The 18,275-nt window shown below is 37.5% G+C and overlaps 1 protein-coding gene across 1 annotated transcript in view; it reads left to right on the plus strand.

The window, feature by feature from the left end:
* The first annotated feature begins 10,605 nt into the window (after positions 1 to 10,605).
* ZC3H12D (zinc finger CCCH-type containing 12D) overlaps positions 10,606 to 18,275 on the plus strand; it is a 44,552-nt gene continuing 36,882 nt past the window's right edge. Inside the window, exon 1 of the mRNA XM_053709111.1 lies at positions 10,606 to 11,123. Coding sequence (XP_053565086.1) covers positions 10,813 to 11,123 — 311 coding nt within the window. The 5' untranslated portion in view covers positions 10,606 to 10,812. The remainder of the gene's footprint in view (positions 11,124 to 18,275) is intronic.

The following is an 18,275-nucleotide window of genomic DNA, read 5'->3' on the forward strand; positions in this document are numbered from 1 at the left end:
ACAAACATATTCTGCTTTGTAGGATCCCCCCTTAGCCCCAACCTCCCTGATCCCCCCCAAAGAGCTCTCTAACCCTCCCCCCACTAACTATATAGCCACCATTTTGGGTACTGGCAGCTGTCTGCCAGTACCCAATTTGCAATAAAATAGTATTTATTTATTTTTAACCTTTTTCTTTTTTTAACTTTTTCTGTAGTGTAGCTGCTCTCCTCCATACCCTACCCCATCCCCCTCCCAGATCACCCCCTGATCACCCCCAGATCACCCCTCCTCTGCACCCACCACCCTCTCCCCGCAAAACATTTTCAACCAGCAATTGGTTTCTGGCACCTCCAGCGTGCACCCGGCATCAACCACAGCCGGAAGGAAGTAGTGATGGGCCGCCCACCCAACTCCCTACAATGGCTCCCACCCACCAACGATCGGCACCATCACTGGCCGATGCAGAGAGGGCCACAGAGTGGCTCTCTCTGCATCGGTGTACCTAAAAAGGTATTGCAGTGATGCCTCAATATCGAGGCATCACTGCAATACCTTGAAAGCGTCTGGAAGCGATCAGGATCGCTTCCAGCCGCTTGAAACCCTTAACCACGTATTGAGTACGTCGCTGGTCTTTAAAGACCAGCTTGTGTAAGACGTACCCTGTACGACATGTGTCGTTAAGGGGTTAAACCTAGTGTTAGTGGGCAGTGTAATGAATAATGGTTTCTTCCAGTTGTTGCTGTTTATATTTGTTGCAGTTCATATATTCTAACACTAGGGACAAGCATGAGTTATAACAGTGAAATGGTTGTGTTATCTTCAGTTAATAAAAAGTTCTTGAAGTTGAACAAAGGTGCATTTATGAGTTCTGTGCATTCTATAACAGGAGATCTTTACAGGCGGTACATCCAATTAGATGCTGTTCTGCCCGCTACAGACACATTAAGGCCTAGATTTGGAGTTTTGTCGGTAACGACCCGAAAAACTAACGCCGGCTTTTTTCTGGCCGCACCATAAAAATAACTCTGGTATTGAGAGTCCACATAAAGGCTGCGTTAGGCTCCAAAAAAGGAGCGTAGAGCATTTTTAACGCAGCTTCAACTCTCGATACCAGAGTTGCTTACGGACGCGGCCAGCCTCAAAAACGTGCTCATGCACAATTCCCCCATAGGAAACAATGGGGCTGTTTGAGCTGAAAAAAAAACAAACACCTGCAAAAAAGCCGCGTTCAGCTCCTAACGCAGCCCCATTGTTTGCTATGCGGTAACCCTTCCTACGTCTGCACTTAACACTCTAACATGTACCCCGAGTCTAAACACCCCTAACCTTACACTTATTAACCCCTAATCTGCCGCCCCCGCTATCGCTGACCCCTGCATATTATTATTAACCCCTAATCTGCAGCTCCGTAAACCGCCGCTACTTACATTATCCTTATGTACCCCTAATCTGCTGCCCTAACATCGCCGACCCCTATATTATATTTATTAACCCCTAATCTGCCCCCCACAACGTCGCCTGCACCTGCCTACACTTATTAACCCCTAATCTGCCGACCGGACCTGAGCGCTACTATAATAAAGTTATTAACCCCTAATCCGCCTCACTAACCCTATCATAAATAGTATTAACCCCTAATCTGCCCTCCCTAACATCGCCGACACCTAACTTCAATTATTAACCCCTAATCTGCCGACCGGAGCTCACCGCTATTCTAATAAATGTATTAACCCCTAAAGCTAAGTCTAACCCTAACACTAACACCCCCCTAAGTTAAATATAATTTAAATCTAACAAAATTAATTATCTCTTATTAAATAAATTATTCCTATTTAAAGCTAAATACTTACCTGTAAAATAAATCCTAATATAGCTACAATATAAATTATAATTATATTATAGCTATTTTAGGATTAATATTTATTTTACAGGTAACTTTGTATTTATTTTAACCAGGTACAATAGCTATTAAATAGTTAAGAACTATTTAATAGCTAAAATAGTTAAAATAATTACAAATTTACCTGTAAAATAAATCCTAACCTAAATTAAAATTAAACCTAACACTATACTATCAATAAATTAATTAAATAAACTACCTACAATTACCTACAATTAACCTAACACTACACTATCAATAAATTAATTAAATACAATTGCTACAAATAAATACAATTAAATAAACTTGCTAAAGTACAAAAAATAAAAAAGAACTAAGTTACAAAAAATAAAAAAATATTTACAAAAATCAGAAAAATATTACAACAATTTTAAACTAATTACACCTACTCTAAGCCCCCTAATAAAACAACAAAGCCCCCCAAAATAAAAAAATGCCCTACCCTATTCTAAATAACTAAAGTTCAAAGCTCTTTTACCTTACCAGCCCTGAACAGGGCCCTTTGCGGGGCATGCCCCAAGAAGTTCAGCTCTTTTGCCTGTAAAAGAAAAAATACAATACCCAAGCCCCCCAACATTACAACCCACCACCCACATACCCCTAATCTAACCCAAACCCCCCTTAAATAAACCTAACACTAAGCCCCTGAAGATCTTCCTACCTTATCTTCACCATACCAGGTTCACTGATCCGTCCTGAAGAGCTCCTCCGATGTCCTGATCCAAGCCCAAGCGGGGGGCTGAAGAGGTCCATGATCCGGCTGAAGTCTTCATCCAAGCGGGAGCTGAAGAGGTCCATGATCCGGATGAAGTCTTCTATCAACGGCATCTTCAATCTTCTTTCTTCCGGATCCATCTTGCAGACCTCCGACGCGGAACATCCTGCTGGGCCGACGGACTAAAGACGAATGACGGTTCCTTTAAGGGACGTCATCCAAGATGGCGTCCCTCGAATTCCGATTGGCTGATAGGATTCTATCAGCCAATCGGAATTAAGGTAGGAATATTCTGATTGGCTGATGGAATCAGCCAATCAGATTCAAGTTCAATCCAATTGGCTGATGGAATCAGCCAATCAGATTGAGCTCGCAATCTATTGGCTGTTCCGATCAGCCAATAGAATGCGAGCTCAATCTGATTGGCTGATTGGATCAGCCAATCGGATTGAACTTGATTCTGATTGGCTGATTCCATCAGCCAATCAGAATATTCCTACCTTAATTCCGATTGGCTGATAGAATCCTATCAGCCAATCGGAATTCGAGGGACGCCATCTTGGATGACGTCCCTTAAAGGAACCGTCATTCGTCTTTAGTCCGTCGGCCCAGCAGGATGTTCCGCGTCGGAGGTCTGCAAGATGGATCCGGAAGAAAGAAGATTGAAGATGCCGTTGATAGAAGACTTCATCCGGATCATGGACCTCTTCAGCCCCCCGCTTGGGCTTGGATCAGGACATCGGAGGAGCTCTTCAGGACGGATCGGTAAACCTGGTATGGTGAAGATAAGGTAGGAAGATCTTCAGCGGCTTAGTGTTAGGTTTATTTAAGGGGGGTTTGGGTTAGATTAGGGGTATGTGGGTGGTGGGTTGTAATGTTGGGGGGCTTGGGTATTGTATTTTTTCTTTTACAGGCAAAAGAGCTGAACTTCTTGGGGCATGCCCTGCAAAGGGCCCTGTTCAGGGCTGGTAAGGTAAAAGAGCTTTGAACTTTAGTTATTTAGAATAGGGTAGGGCATTTTTTTATTTTGGGGGGCTTTGTTATTTTATTAGGGGGCTTAGAGTAGGTGTAATTAGTTTAAAATTGTTGTAATATTTTTCTGATGTTTGTAAATATTTTTTTATTTTTTGTAACTTAGTTCTTTTTTATTTTTTGTACTTTAGCAAGTTTATTTAATTGTATTTATTTGTAGCAATTGTATTTAATTAATTTATTGATAGTGTAGTGTTAGGTTAATTGTAGGTAATTGTAGGTAGTTTATTTAATTAATTTATTGATAGTATAGTGTTAGGTTTAATTTTAACTTAGGTTAGGATTTATTTTACAGGTAAATTTGTAATTATTTTAACTATTTTAGCTATTAAATAGTTCTTAACTATTTAATAGCTATTGTACCTGGTTAAAATAAATACAAAGTTACCTGTAAAATAAATATTAAACCTAAAATAGCTATAATATAATTATAATTTATATTGTAGCTATATTAGGATTTATTTTACAGGTAAGTATTTAGCTTTAAATAGGAATAATTTATTTAATAAGAGATAATTAATTTCGTTAGATTTAAATTATATTTAACTTAGGGGGGTGTTAGTGTTAGGGTTAGACTTAGCTTTAGGGGTTAATACATTTATTAGAATAGCGGTGAGCTCCGGTCGGCAGATTAGGGGTTAATAATTGAAGTTAGGTGTCGGCGATGTTAGGGAGGGCAGATTAGGGGTTAATACTATTTATGATAGGGTTAGTGAGGTGGATTAGGGGTTAATAACTTTATTATAGTAGCGCTCAGGTCCGGTCGGCAGATTAGGGGTTAATAAGTGTAGGCAGGTGCAGGCAACGTTGTGGGGGGCAGATTAGGGGTTAATAAATATAATATAGGGGTCGGCGGTGTTAGGGGCAGCAGATTAGGGGTACATAAGGATAACGTAGGTGGCGGCGCTTTGCGGTCGGCAGATTAGGGGTTAATAAGTGTAGGTAGGTGGAGGCGACGTTGTGGGGGGCAGGTTAGGGGTTAATAAATATAATACAGGGGTCGGCGGTGTTAGGGGCAGCAGATTAGGGGTACATAAGGATAACGTAGGTGGCGGTCGGCAGATTAGGGGTTAAAAAAAATTATTCGAGTGTCGGCGATGTGGGGGGACCTCGGTTTAGGGGTACATAGGTAGTTTATGGGTGTTAGTGTTCTTTAGAGTACAGTAGTTAAGAGCTTTAGAAACCGGCGTTAGCCCAGAAAGCTCTTAACTACTGACTTTTTTCCTGCGGCTGGAGTTTTGTCGTTAGATGTCTAACGCTCACTTCAGACATGACTCTAAATACCGGAGTTAGAGAAATCCCATTGAAAAGATAGGATACGCAATTTACGTAAGGGGATCTGCGGTATGGAAAAGTCGCGGCTGAAAAGTGAGCGTTAGACCCTATTTTGAGTGACTCCAAATACCGGCGGTAGCCTAAAACCAGCGTTAGGAGCCTCTAACGCTGGTTTTCACGGCTAACGCCAAACTCTAAATCTAGGCCTAAGTCTCTGCGCTACTGTATCTGACTTCTCAAAAAATAGACAAGCAGTGCTATAGGATATATGTGACTAGTTAAATTAAATTAAACTTTCATAAATCAGATAGGGATAGAATTTTAAAGGGACAGTGTACTGTACAATTGTCGTTTCCTTAATGAAACTTGCTATTCCAGCAGCAAAGCATAAAATGTACGCAAAATTACCTATTTAGGCTTATTTTTGCATATGCAATAGCTGGTATTTTTCTTTAAAACCCCAATCCATTAAAATGGGTTGAGCTTGCGGGGAAATCAGATTTCCTTATTTTATCACTTTTCTTTATACACAGATGCTTATTTATTTTTTCCCTGTCTATTTATCAAAGCCCAATACTTAGAGAGAACAGTTGAAAATAACATTATATTGCTTATCTCTCTTACATCACACTGGGAGTGTAATTTATTCTGCTGGTTATGATTACACAGTTTTTCTATAGCCATTACTTAAGTATAAATGCTTTCGGTATAGGTAGGTTACCACAAGCAAAATCAGCTATTTAAAAAGCCAAAATAAAGGTAAATAAGGTATTTGTAAACAATTTAATACACTGGAGACGGTAAAATGGATACTTGGAAACACATTAAAGGGGAGAAAATGTTAGGGTAAACCTTCCCTTTAAGAGGCTTTTCAGTTTATTTATATTACCATATTTACTTTATTCTCTTGGTATTCTTTGTTAAGAAGCATATCTAGGCTCAGGAGCAGCAATGAACTACTGGACTCTAGCTGGTGATTGATAGCTACACACATATGGTTCTTGTCATTGGCTCACCCGGTGTGTTCATTGCTGGTCTGGAGCTGACTTTCGGGGAAAATAAAACCTACAAAAATGTCTTTCATGATTCACAACACATTTCTAATTTACTTATATTATCAAATGTACTTGAAAAGCAGGTAGGTAAGTTTAGGAGTGTGTACATTTCCGGAGCACTGTATGGCAGCAGTTCTGCAGCAATGACAGCACTGGTGGTCCACTAGAAGATGTTGGTGGTTCTTGACACCATCAAGCAGGAATTAATATCCTCTGATGGTGTCACCCCCGTCACACCGCAACTCCCTACAGTGCCTGGCTGGACATCAGTGAAAACGGACGGGGAGGAGTTAAATTGCAATCTTCCCTACACACGTTGCGTAGTACAACTTGCGTAGCTAGATTGTATTTTTAACTCCTCCCACCTGGTGTGCTGCTCAGAGGAAGATGCTTCCATTCTAAAGCCAGCAGAGGTTGGTATAGTCTTGGCTTGAAATAGTGGAATTAAACTATATAAAAAAAAGAAAATCTTAAAAAGAAAAATTGTCTCTTATATTTTATTTATTTTCTTCCCTTTATCTGTCTCTTTGTAGTAGTTTTCCTAATTCCTTCAGATGGACTTACATCACTGCTTGCCTTCCTCCCCTCCATCTTTTTATTAAATATGAATTATTTTTCATTCTAATAATTGTATTCCACTTAAATATCAGTAATTGCCATCCAGCAGATCAGATCAGCCATATCCCACCAGTATTATAGTAATTGCCAGTGACATCAGTCATGGTTAGCTCACATACATATTGAGAGCTTTCTGATATAAACTTAATGTATGGCTCCAATGTCTGTCCATGACCATAAGTAGTTTTGAATAATTCCTAACTGGGGAGGTAACTTGAAAGTCTTGTGGTCCTTTTAAACATAATTATTTTTTTCCCACTTTCTGCCAATCTGTTTCCAGCTCAAAAGTTGGCACTCACCCTTCATCTGTCATTTGTAAGTATTCTCTCAGTTCTGTCATTCAGTTAATTCTAAAAAAATAATTCTTAAAAATGTGTAAATATACATAATGTAAACTTAGCTATGGTTATACTAGTAATGTACAGTATGTGTGTATATATATATATATATATATATATATATATATATATATATATATATATATATATATATATATATATACACACACACATTATAGAGGTTTGTACCTTTTTTAAAATAAATCACGTTAGTGGTCCACGGATTCAAAATTGTGAGTTTATGTCCCGGAGGTCTGAAAGGTTGGCGACCCCTGCTCTAGACAGTGCACGCTACCTATCTATATATCTCTTCAACAAAGAATAACTTGAGGACAATGCAAATTTGATAATAGATTAAATTGGAACATTTAAAATGCATTCTCTATCTGAATCATTAAAGAAAAATGTTGTGTTTCATGTCCCTTTAATTATGAATCTAACCCATTTGCCCGGGTCAAACACATAGTTATAGTACATCCCATTTACCAGAGAAGGGTTAGTGCGTCTGACAACGCTCTAGCTCAAACCTATACTTTCAATGGAGATTGCAACCATGCCAACTTTCTCTCATATTACAAGTTAAACGTTATAGTTTGCGCTCAAACAAAAGCCAAACCTGTGCTAGAATATTTAGCGCAACTTGAGACCTTAAGTAAAGTGTAAGGGTTAAAAAAAAGTTGTACAAAACACATATTAAACATATTAAAATAAACTATTACACTCATATATGCACTTTTTATGTAAAAACATAATTTAAATATTCATAAAAAGGTTTTAAAAGGGTTAAAAGGGATATGACTCCTGAAAAAATAACAGTGCACTGGACGGGCATCACAGCCCGAAAACGTTCACTCTAATGTTGAAATAAAAGCACTTTGATATTTACGGAGCGTGCCTCTGTTCATTGAACCACCAATATATATTTAATATTTTGAGTGCACCCCGGCATTTTTGGATCTATTATTGCGAGTGCTGGTAATTTTGGACTTTATATATATATATATATATATATATATATATATATATGCACACAACAAATGTTGGGCACAAGAGGTAGCATTTTATATGGCTGTCTAGCCAGTAGAGGGTTAATAACACAGCAATACAAAAAATATTTATGTATAATTAGAGGTAAAGCTTTCTAGACAGAATGGTATTGCAAATCCAGACATCTCTAAAACATAGAGAGCGCAATCCTGCCAAGTTTGAATTTCATCATTTGCAGTAATTTTTCATATTCAGTGACATCACAGTCAGTAAGAGACGTCATAAGAAAAGATGTCACATGAAGTAAAGCAAAATGCAAAACCAGACTTTTAAAAATGATAAAGTATAAAAACAATTATTTTACTTTAGGATTTGTACCAGTAAACAGAAAATAGTCTGCATCTCTAGTCAAAATGTATTAAAGTGTCTAATCTAAACAAATAATACATGTGCACAGATATTTAAAGAGACAGTAAAGTCCAAATTAAACTTGCTTGATTCAGATAGGGCATGTAATTTTAAACAACTTTCCAATTTACTTTTATCATCAAATTTGCTTTGTTCTATTTCTAAGGGCTAATTTCTAACCCCTTAACCCCTTGAGAGCCGTTGCAAATTGTCTCAGGCAGGTGCTAACGACGGCTCAGAGCCATCTCTAGCATTCTCCCACCTTGAGGGAGATCTGGGGGCTCCCACCCGCTCCTACCCATGCAATCTAGCCTGCATAGTGACAGGCATCGCCGGGGGTTCACGTTTCGCTTGATGACATCACCACGCAACTTCATTTAAAAAATACAATAGACAGTATAGGGAAATGTGGCATGCTGCTTAGAAGCCTGTATCTCAGGCATCAACAGCTACAGACCCCAAGACCCACCGTTGGAAAGGTAATCACCTAATCTTTCCAACGGTATAAGTCTTGGGGATCTGGAAAAAAAAAAAAAGTTAAAAAAATATATATTTAAAAAAATAAAAAAATGAAAGGGCCATAATAATACCCAAATGTTTAAACACTTGAAAGTGCTGCAGCATAGCTGTAAAAGGCTGACTAGAAAATATCACCTGAACATCTCTATGTAAAAAATAAAGATATTTTACCTCAAAAGTTTCTCCGTAGCCACATCCCATTGTAAAGGACTTCTAAGCAACAAATCAGTATGTCTGTCCCGGGACAGAGGAAGGAGCGAGCTTTCGTGCATATTCATCTTATTTCCCTATTCAGTGTAAAGAAGTTTACAATGAAATCTCATGAGAGTTAAGTCAAATCTCATGAGATCACAGTAAAAGAGTTCATGACCTTAGCACTGTTGATGCTGATTGGCTGCTGTTCATTTCTTCATTTGTTATTTTTTTTACCTGCAGCTGAGCAGCAGCTGAGTATAACATTTTACACAGAACTTACTCTGCTGAGCTGAGGAGATTGTGAGTTAAAATATCTTCCTTTTTTACATAGAGATGCTCAGGTGATTTTTACAGTTATACTGCATCAGTTTCAAGTGATTTAGCATATGAGTATTATGTCCCTTTAAAACCCATCAAATCCAGCTTAGCACCCAGGTGGGAAAGTGCTTAGCACTCAAAGGGTTAAAGGCCGCCTCTTATGAATTAGACAGTTTTTCACAGCTAGATGGCATTAGTTCATGTGTGTCTTATAGATAACATTGTACTCATGCCCGTGGAGTTATTTAAGAATCAGCACTAATTGCCTGAAATGCAAGTCTGTCTAAAGATCTGAGATAAGGAAGCAGTCTGCAGAGACTTAGATACAAGGTAATAACAGAGGTAAAAAGTATATTAATATAATCGTGTTGGTCATGCAAAACTGGTGAATGGTAAATAAAAGGATTATCTATTTTGTTAAACAATAACATTTTTGGTGTTTACTGTCCCTTTAAAAAAAAAAACTTTTACTATTAACATTAATTAAACATTGATCACTCAGAGAAGGTGCAGCAAGGAGTCCCTGCCTAGACCTGCTCAGAGTATGGCAGCTCCTCCCCATTCACTTGTGTGACACATACCCTAGGTCAGCTGCAGCCCTGTGAAGAACATAGGAATGCAAAGTATTCCTAACGCACCTTCAGCTTAAGCGAAGTCTAGCACAGTGTCGAGCTAGTTGGCGAGTGATAACTAATAGGCATTTCTTCAGTGCACCATAAAAGTCTATGGGGAGGAGTTAGCGCTGTTGCGGTATCCAAAGTCCTGCGCCTGAGTCTTTCACTCCCGTGAAATAAAAATAGCTCGTCACTTGTAATCTGTCCCTAAGTATGTTGTTGACATCAATATGCGTTTGAACAAAATACTAGATAATAAAACTAAACAGTGTAACACAATAAGTTTAACAGTTGTTGAAATTGTACTGAATGTTAATTAATCATATTTTTATGTCGCTGTGCATAATAGTAAAAACATTACAATGCTGTTTTTGGCAAGTCATCTACAGTGAGTAACTGAAAATCCCCTTCTTGTTATCGTTAAAATTAGTTGGATTTCCTGAACTGCTGCAGACAGAGAACAGCAGAAGCATGTGGTAGATTTTTATAGCACATTGTACTGCATAATAACTTGTTGTTTTTTTAATTTCAGGGTGAAGCTATATCTGGGGCATTCAAAGCCTTGAAAGACACATCAGATATTTAGATCACAAATAATGAAGGAAAAGCAAGAATTTTTGTGAAGATTTTCATACTGATCATCTGGCTCCTGGCTTACGATGGAACACATTTATTTCAATCTTAATTTAGTTTTTTGAAAAATCTCAGGATGTTATTTCAAACTTTGGAATGCTTGAAATTTTACTAAAACAGCAAAACTGCTCATATTTTATAACAACAAGTGATAGTCTATCTCTTCCACAGAAACAATTGCAAAGGAGAGTTTTAATTCGATTGGTACATCCAAATTGACAAAATGGAAGACCAGTATAACAAAATTGTCTTTTTTCAAAAACTTGGCTATAAGGAGCTGGACATTAGAAAAGTTTTGGAGAAATTTGGAGAAAAAGCACTGGATAATGACATTTTACAAGAACTTATACTTACTGGAGAGAGACCGTATATAGAGAATGTATCATCCGACCACTGCACTTCTGTAAGGCTTGTGGCACGTGGGTGCAGTGGAACTAGCAATACCAAAATGATTCATCTGGCAGAAGAGGAAAGCAGTGGTCCGACCTGCAACTTGCGAGCGATTGTCATAGATGGCAGCAATGTTGCAATGAGGTAGGAATTAACTTACTGGTGTTATGAATATCAAGTTTTAAAACATAAACTGATGCCTTGGTGATTTAGGTAATGATTTTAAAACTGGCATGGCTAGATATGCTTTGCGTTTTCTACTTCTGTTTAAGATAACAGTTTGCTTCAAAATTTTTAGTCCATGTAAAACAAAGGTCTGATTATAAGACTTTGGTAATTGATATTAATTCGAATTTTGTGATACTTGTCTACTGTTTGAACAACTTTACAATAATAATACAAAAAAATATGCATAGGTATTTTTAAAGCCTGAAATGCCATATAATTTGGTAGATTTAAAGAGATGAAGACATTTTGTGGCAGCCCCTTACTCTGTTGTACCTGACCAAGGTGAAACAGTCCCATAACATTTTTTGGGCAAGATTACGAGTGGAGCGCAAACATTTGAGCACAGTTTTTTGTGATAGTTTGCACAGGTTAAATTGCGCTCGTATTATGATTTGATCGTAAACGAGATCGCGTGAGCACAATCGAGATTTACACTAGGATGATTACCGTGACTTGAGAGTTGGGGTTAACTGTTTTGTGAAACATAAAAGTTGTACAAAACACATCCAAAAACACAAAGTACACTTACACTCATAATAACACCACCTAATAAAAATTATTTAAAACAAATATTACACACAAAAGTTTTAAGTGCCCAAAGGTATGTGGTCTCAGGAGTTAGAAAAAAAGGAAGGCAAAGGGCTTTAACCTAGAGATTCATACATATACAGTACTACAGTACATCTCTAAAGATATATATAATCTCTAAAGATATATATAATCTCTAAAGATATATATATATATATATATATATATATATATATAGCGGGGCAAAAAAGTATTTAGTCAACCACCAATTGTGCAAGTTCTCCCACTTATTTTCCACCATAATATGCAAATAAATGATTTCCAAATCAGACAATGTGTTTCCACATTTTGTCTCTCATAGTTGAGGTATACCTATGATGAAAATTACAGGCCTCTCTCATCTTCTTAAGTGGGAGAACTTGCACAATTGGTGGCTGACTAAATACTTTTTTGCCCCACTATATATATATATATATATATATATATATATATATATATGCAGCCAAAAGAAAATGCACTCTCAGGACTTTCATAAACAAGTTACTTTTATTTCTGTAACGTTTTCGGAGGTCTTGCCTCCTTCATCAGCATGAATAAAATGAAAACAAACAAACTCTTAGGGGTCGATCCGATAAAAATCGTCGCCCGCAAAAGCCGGCGACGCCAATAATTGCGCGGATTTGGTATCCTATATACGGCGTAAGCTAGAAGTTACGCGCGTATATTTCTGCCGTCGCCCGCAGTTTTTTGGGCCATAGGCAGGTATACCAAACCCGCGCAGTTTGGTATCCAATATGCAGCGTAAGGACTTACGTGGCGAAAATGGAGAAAACTTACTCCATTTTCACCTCGCCACAAAAAGCAGCCGTAAAAAGCCTTACGCTGACTATTGGAGCCCCGTAACTCCCTAAACTAACTAGAAAATAAACCTAACACCTAACGCATGCGCAATGTATATCTCCCTGTCAACCGCGATCTGCTAAAATAAACCTAACACCTAACGCATGCGCAATGTCTATCTCCCTGTCAACCGCGATCCCCCCCCCCCCCCCCGAAATCCCTAATAAAGTTATTACCCCCTAAACCGCCGCTCCCGGACCCCGCCGCCATCTACATAAACTAACCCCCTACTGTGAGCCTCTAAAACCGCCGCCATCTACCTTATCTATCCCCTAATCTGACCCCTTACACCGCCGCCACCTATATAAAAATTATTAACCCCTAATCTAATCCCCCTATACCGCCGCCAGCTATATTAATATTATTAACCCCTAATGTAAGCCCCTTACACCGCCGCCATCTCTATTAAAATGATTAACCCCTAATTTAATCTACCTACCCCGCCGCCAGCTATATTATCTATATTAACCCTAAGTATATTATAGTTAATATAGTTATTACATTATATATATTAACTATATTAACCCTAATTATATTAGGGTTAATATAGTTACTATAGTATTTATATTAACTATATTAACTCTATCTAACACTAACACCCCTAACTATATTTATATTAAATTAATCTAATTAATTTATAAACTAAAATATTCCTATTTAAATCTAAATTCTTACCTATAAAATAAACCCTAAGATAGCTACAATATAATTAATAATTACATTGTAGCTATGTTAGGGTTAATATTTATTTTACAGGTAAATTGTTAATTATTTTAACTAGGTATAATAGATATTAAATAGTTATTAACTATTTAATATCTACCTAGTTAAAATAATTACCCAATTACCTGTAAAATAAATCCTAACCTAAGTTATAAATACACCTACACTATCAATAAATTAAATAAAGTACAAACATCTATCTAAAAATACAATTAAATTAACTAAACTAAATTACAAAAAAAAACAAACACTAAATTACAAAAAATAAAAAAAAGATTACAAGATTTTTAAGCTAATTACACCTATTCTAAGCCCCCTAATAAAATAATAAACCCCCAAAATAAAAAAAATTCCCTGCCCTATTCTAAATTAAACATATTTCAAAGCTCTTTACCTTACCAGCCCTTAAAAGGGCCTTTTGTGGGGCATGCCCCAAAGAATTCAGCTCTTTTGCATTCAACAAATACAATCCCCCCCCCCATTACAACCCACCACCCACATACCCCTATTCTAAACCCACCCAAACCCCCCTTAAAAAAGCCTAACACTACCCCCCTGAAGATCTCCCTACCTTGTCTTCACCACACCGGGCCGAACTCCTGATCCGATCCGGGCGATGTCGTCCTCCAAGCGGCAAAGAAGAATTCTTCCTCCGGTGATGTCATCCTCCAAGCGGCAAAGAAGAATTCTTCCTCCGGCGACGTCTTCCTCCAAGCGGCAGCAAAGTCTTCATTCTTCCGGCGGCATCTTCAATCTTCTTTCTTCGCTCCGCCGCCGCGGAGCATCCATCCCGGCCGACTGCTAAACTTGGAATGAGGTACCTTTAAATGACGTCATCCAAGATGGCGTCCGCCGAATTCCGATTGGCTGATAGGATTCTATCAGCCAATCGGAATTAAGTTAAAAAAATCTGATTGGCTGATTGAATCAGCCAATCAGATTCAAGTTCAATCCGATTGGCTGATCCAATCAGCCAATCAGATTGAGCTCGCATTCTATTGGCTGTTCCGATCAGCCAATAGAATGCGAGCTCAATCTGATTGGCTGATTGGATCAGACAATCGGATTGAACTTGAATCTGATTGGCTGATTCAATCAGCCAATCAGATTTTTTTAACTTAATTCCGATTGGCTGATAGAATCCTATCAGCCAATCGGAATTCGGCGGACGCCATCTTGGATGACGTCATTTAAAGGTACCTCATTCCAAGTTTAGCAGTCGGCCGGGATGGATGCTCCGCGGCGGCGGAGCGAAGAAAGAAGATTGAAGATGCCGCCGGAAGAACGAAGACTTTGCTGCCGCTTGGAGGAAGACGTCGCCGGAGGAAGAATTCTTCTTTGCCGCTTGGAGGATGACATCGCCGGAGGAAGAATTCTTCTTTGCCGCTTGGAGGACGACATCGCCCGGATCGGATCAGGAGTTCGGCCCGGTGTGGTGAAGACAAGGTAGGGAGATCTTCAGGGGGGTAGTGTTAGGCTTTTTTAAGGGGGGTTTGGGTGGGTTTAGAATAGGGGTATGTGGGTGGTGGGTTGTAATGGGGGGGGGGGGATTGTATTTGTTGAATGCAAAAGAGCTGAATTCTTTGGGGCATGCCCCACAAAAGGCCCTTTTAAGGGCTGGTAAGGTAAAGAGCTTTGAAATATGTTTAATTTAGAATAGGGCAGGGAATTTTTTTTATTTTGGGGGTTTATTATTTTATTAGGGGGCTTAGAATAGGTGTAATTAGCTTAAAAATCTTGTAATCTTTTTTTTATTTTTTGTAATTTAGTGTTTGTTTTTTTTTGTAATTTAGTTTAGTTAATTTAATTGTATTTTTAGATAGATGTTTGTACTTTATTTAATTTATTGATAGTGTAGGTGTATTTATAACTTAGGTTAGGATTTATTTTACAGGTAATTGGGTAATTATTTTAACTAGGTAGATATTAAATAGTTAATAACTATTTAATATCTATTATACCTAGTTAAAATAATTAACAATTTACCTGTAAAATAAATATTAACCCTAACATAGCTACAATGTAATTATTAATTATATTGTAGCTATCTTAGGGTTTATTTTATAGGTAAGTATTTAGATTTAAATAGGAATATTTTAGTTTATAAATTAATTAGATTAATTTAATATAAATTTAGTTAGGGTTAGATAGAGTTAATATAGTTAATATAAATACTATAGTAACTATATTAACCCTAATATAATTAGGGTTAATATAGTTAATATATATAATGTAATACCTATATTAACTATAATATACTTAGGGTTAATATAGATAATATAGCTGGCGGCGGGGTAGGTAGATTAAATTAGGGGTTAATCATTTTAATAGAGATGGCGGCGGTGTAAGGGGCTTACATTAGGGGTTAATAATTTTAATATAGATGGCGGCGGTGTTAGGGGCTCACTTTAGGGGGTTATAGATATAATATAGCTGGCGGCGGGGTACGGGAGCGGCGGTTTAGGGGTTAATAACTTTATTAGGTTGCGGCGGGGTAAAGGAGCGGCGGTTTAGGGGTTAATAGCTTTTTTATTGTTAGGATAGTGAGAGGGGATAGCGGATAGAGGGTTAGACAGTGCGGGCTATGTTAGGGAGGCGTGTTAGACAGTGCGGGCTATGTTAGGGAGGCGTGTTAGACAGTGCGGGTGTTTTAGACTTTAGTCAGGTTTTATAGGCGCCGGCAGATTCTAACGTGGCGCAAGTCACTGGCGACGCCAGAAATTTGTACTTACGCAGATTTCTGGACATCGCTGGTTTGTGAGACTTACGGCACGTTAGCATCTGACGGCGACCTATATGGGATGGCTCGAGTTGCGAGCTGAAACTGCGGGCGACGCCGGTTCCCTCGCTTGCGCCGCAAACTGCAATCGATATCGGATCGCGCCCTTAAATAGTGACATACTCACTCCAAATCATTTCAAACCACTATCTGTACTGGCGCCAAAGTTACCGGTGTTGGACCGCATAGTGCGTTCCAAACGTGCTAAGTGGCGGAAGTAGTGCGCCAAACTACTTCCGGTTGTCAAAATTCTGTAGCCGTAAAAAATCGGCTTAATATGTGTAAATGCCATTATTATAAAACCATTATGGCATATTATCTTAGAAACATAAAAAACTCTTAGCGTGCAAAAGATTGTGCTATTACACTAAATAGTGATAGTAAGTGTTTGACTACAATATGTGTGTTTAAAGAAGGTGTATGTATTGAAAAAAGAGGATGAAAAGATCTATTTATGAGTCGCGCCAGCTGGCATATTGTGCTATATACATGTTGCTGTGTTAGCTTATATTGAGGATATTAAGCCAGTCTACCCAATATTCATAGAGGAGTCTCATATGGAGATGTTCAATCGGAGGTATACATCTCCATATGAGACTCCTCTATGAATATTGGGTAGACTGGCTTAATATCCTCAATATAAGCTAACACAGCAACATGTATATAGCACAATATGCCAGCTGGCGCGACTCATAAATAGATCTTTTCATCCTCTTTTTTCAATACATACACCTTCTTTAAACACACATATTGTAGTCAAACACTTACTATCACTATTTAGTGTAATAGCACAATCTTTTGCACGCTAAGAGTTTTTTATGTTTCTAAGATAATATGCCATAATGGTTTTATAATAATGGCATTTACACACATTAAGCCGATTTTTTACGGCTACAGAATTTTGACAACCGGAAGTAGTTTGGCGCACTACTTCCGCCACTTAGCACGTTTGGAACGCACTATGCGGTCCAACACCGGTAACTTTGGCGCCAGTACAGATAGTGGTTTGAAATGATTTGGAGTGAGTATGTCACTATTTAAGAGTTTGTTTGTTTTCACTTTATTCATGCTGATGAAGGAGGCAAGACCTCCGAAAACGTTACAGAAATAAAAGTAACTTGTTTATGAAAGTCCTGAGAGTGCATTTTCTTTTGGCTGCATATCTTCTACAAATTTGCACCCAGGCAGTTTTCCTTTGTGGGCGAGTTCTGGTGTTTTGGATACCTATATATATATATATATATATATATATATATATATATATATATATATATATATATATATATATATATGTGTGTGTGTGTGTGTATATATATATGTGTGTACATATGTATTTATGTATTTATATGTGTATATATGTATTTACAGACATATAAACACATATGATAGACATATATAAGTCCATTGAAGCCCTTTGCAGTTAAGTAGAGGAAAACAATTAAAAAACATATTTATGCATTTTATGCAATATTCATATTTAATAAAGTGTTGTACTGTGTATTTACTGTTAATATTTGACATTCCAATGTTCTAGACATAGTAGAATATATTCTATGTATTTTTAAAGATATATATATATATAAATATACCTATATATAATCATTTATTATTATATATATATATATATATATATATATATATATATATATATAGTTATAGATTATATTGTACCAATATACCATCAGATATATGTAGAAATATGTATTTTTGAATAAATAGAACATATTTTGCTATGTGAAGAACATTGGAATGTTAAATATTCATATTTTCATGTCAGGTTAGTGCTTTTGTGAATATGCGGTCGGGTTAGAGCATATGAGTACGGTGTTAAGTTTTTTTCCCCACTTTTTTTCTCCATTGACTTTTCGAAGTAAGCTGTTTGCGCTCATCGGGTTAGCACGAGAGCATAAACTTTTTACTTACAATTCATAATATGAGCGCAATTAGCACTTTAGTGCAAGCACTGAATAGTGCCCCACTTGTAATCTGGCCCTTTGGGTATAGTAAAGGCTGCTTCATAAAGTCTTATTCATAAAATAGCATCAGCTTAAACACCTTCAGTATGATTTACTGGAATCTATGGGGTTAAAATCTGTGTGCTGGCACCATCAGGTAGGCATATTGGTGTTTAGGCAACC

The sequence above is a fragment of the Bombina bombina genome, chromosome 4 (assembly GCF_027579735.1).
Source record: "Bombina bombina isolate aBomBom1 chromosome 4, aBomBom1.pri, whole genome shotgun sequence".
In the NCBI taxonomy this organism is placed as follows: Eukaryota; Metazoa; Chordata; class Amphibia; order Anura; family Bombinatoridae; genus Bombina; species Bombina bombina.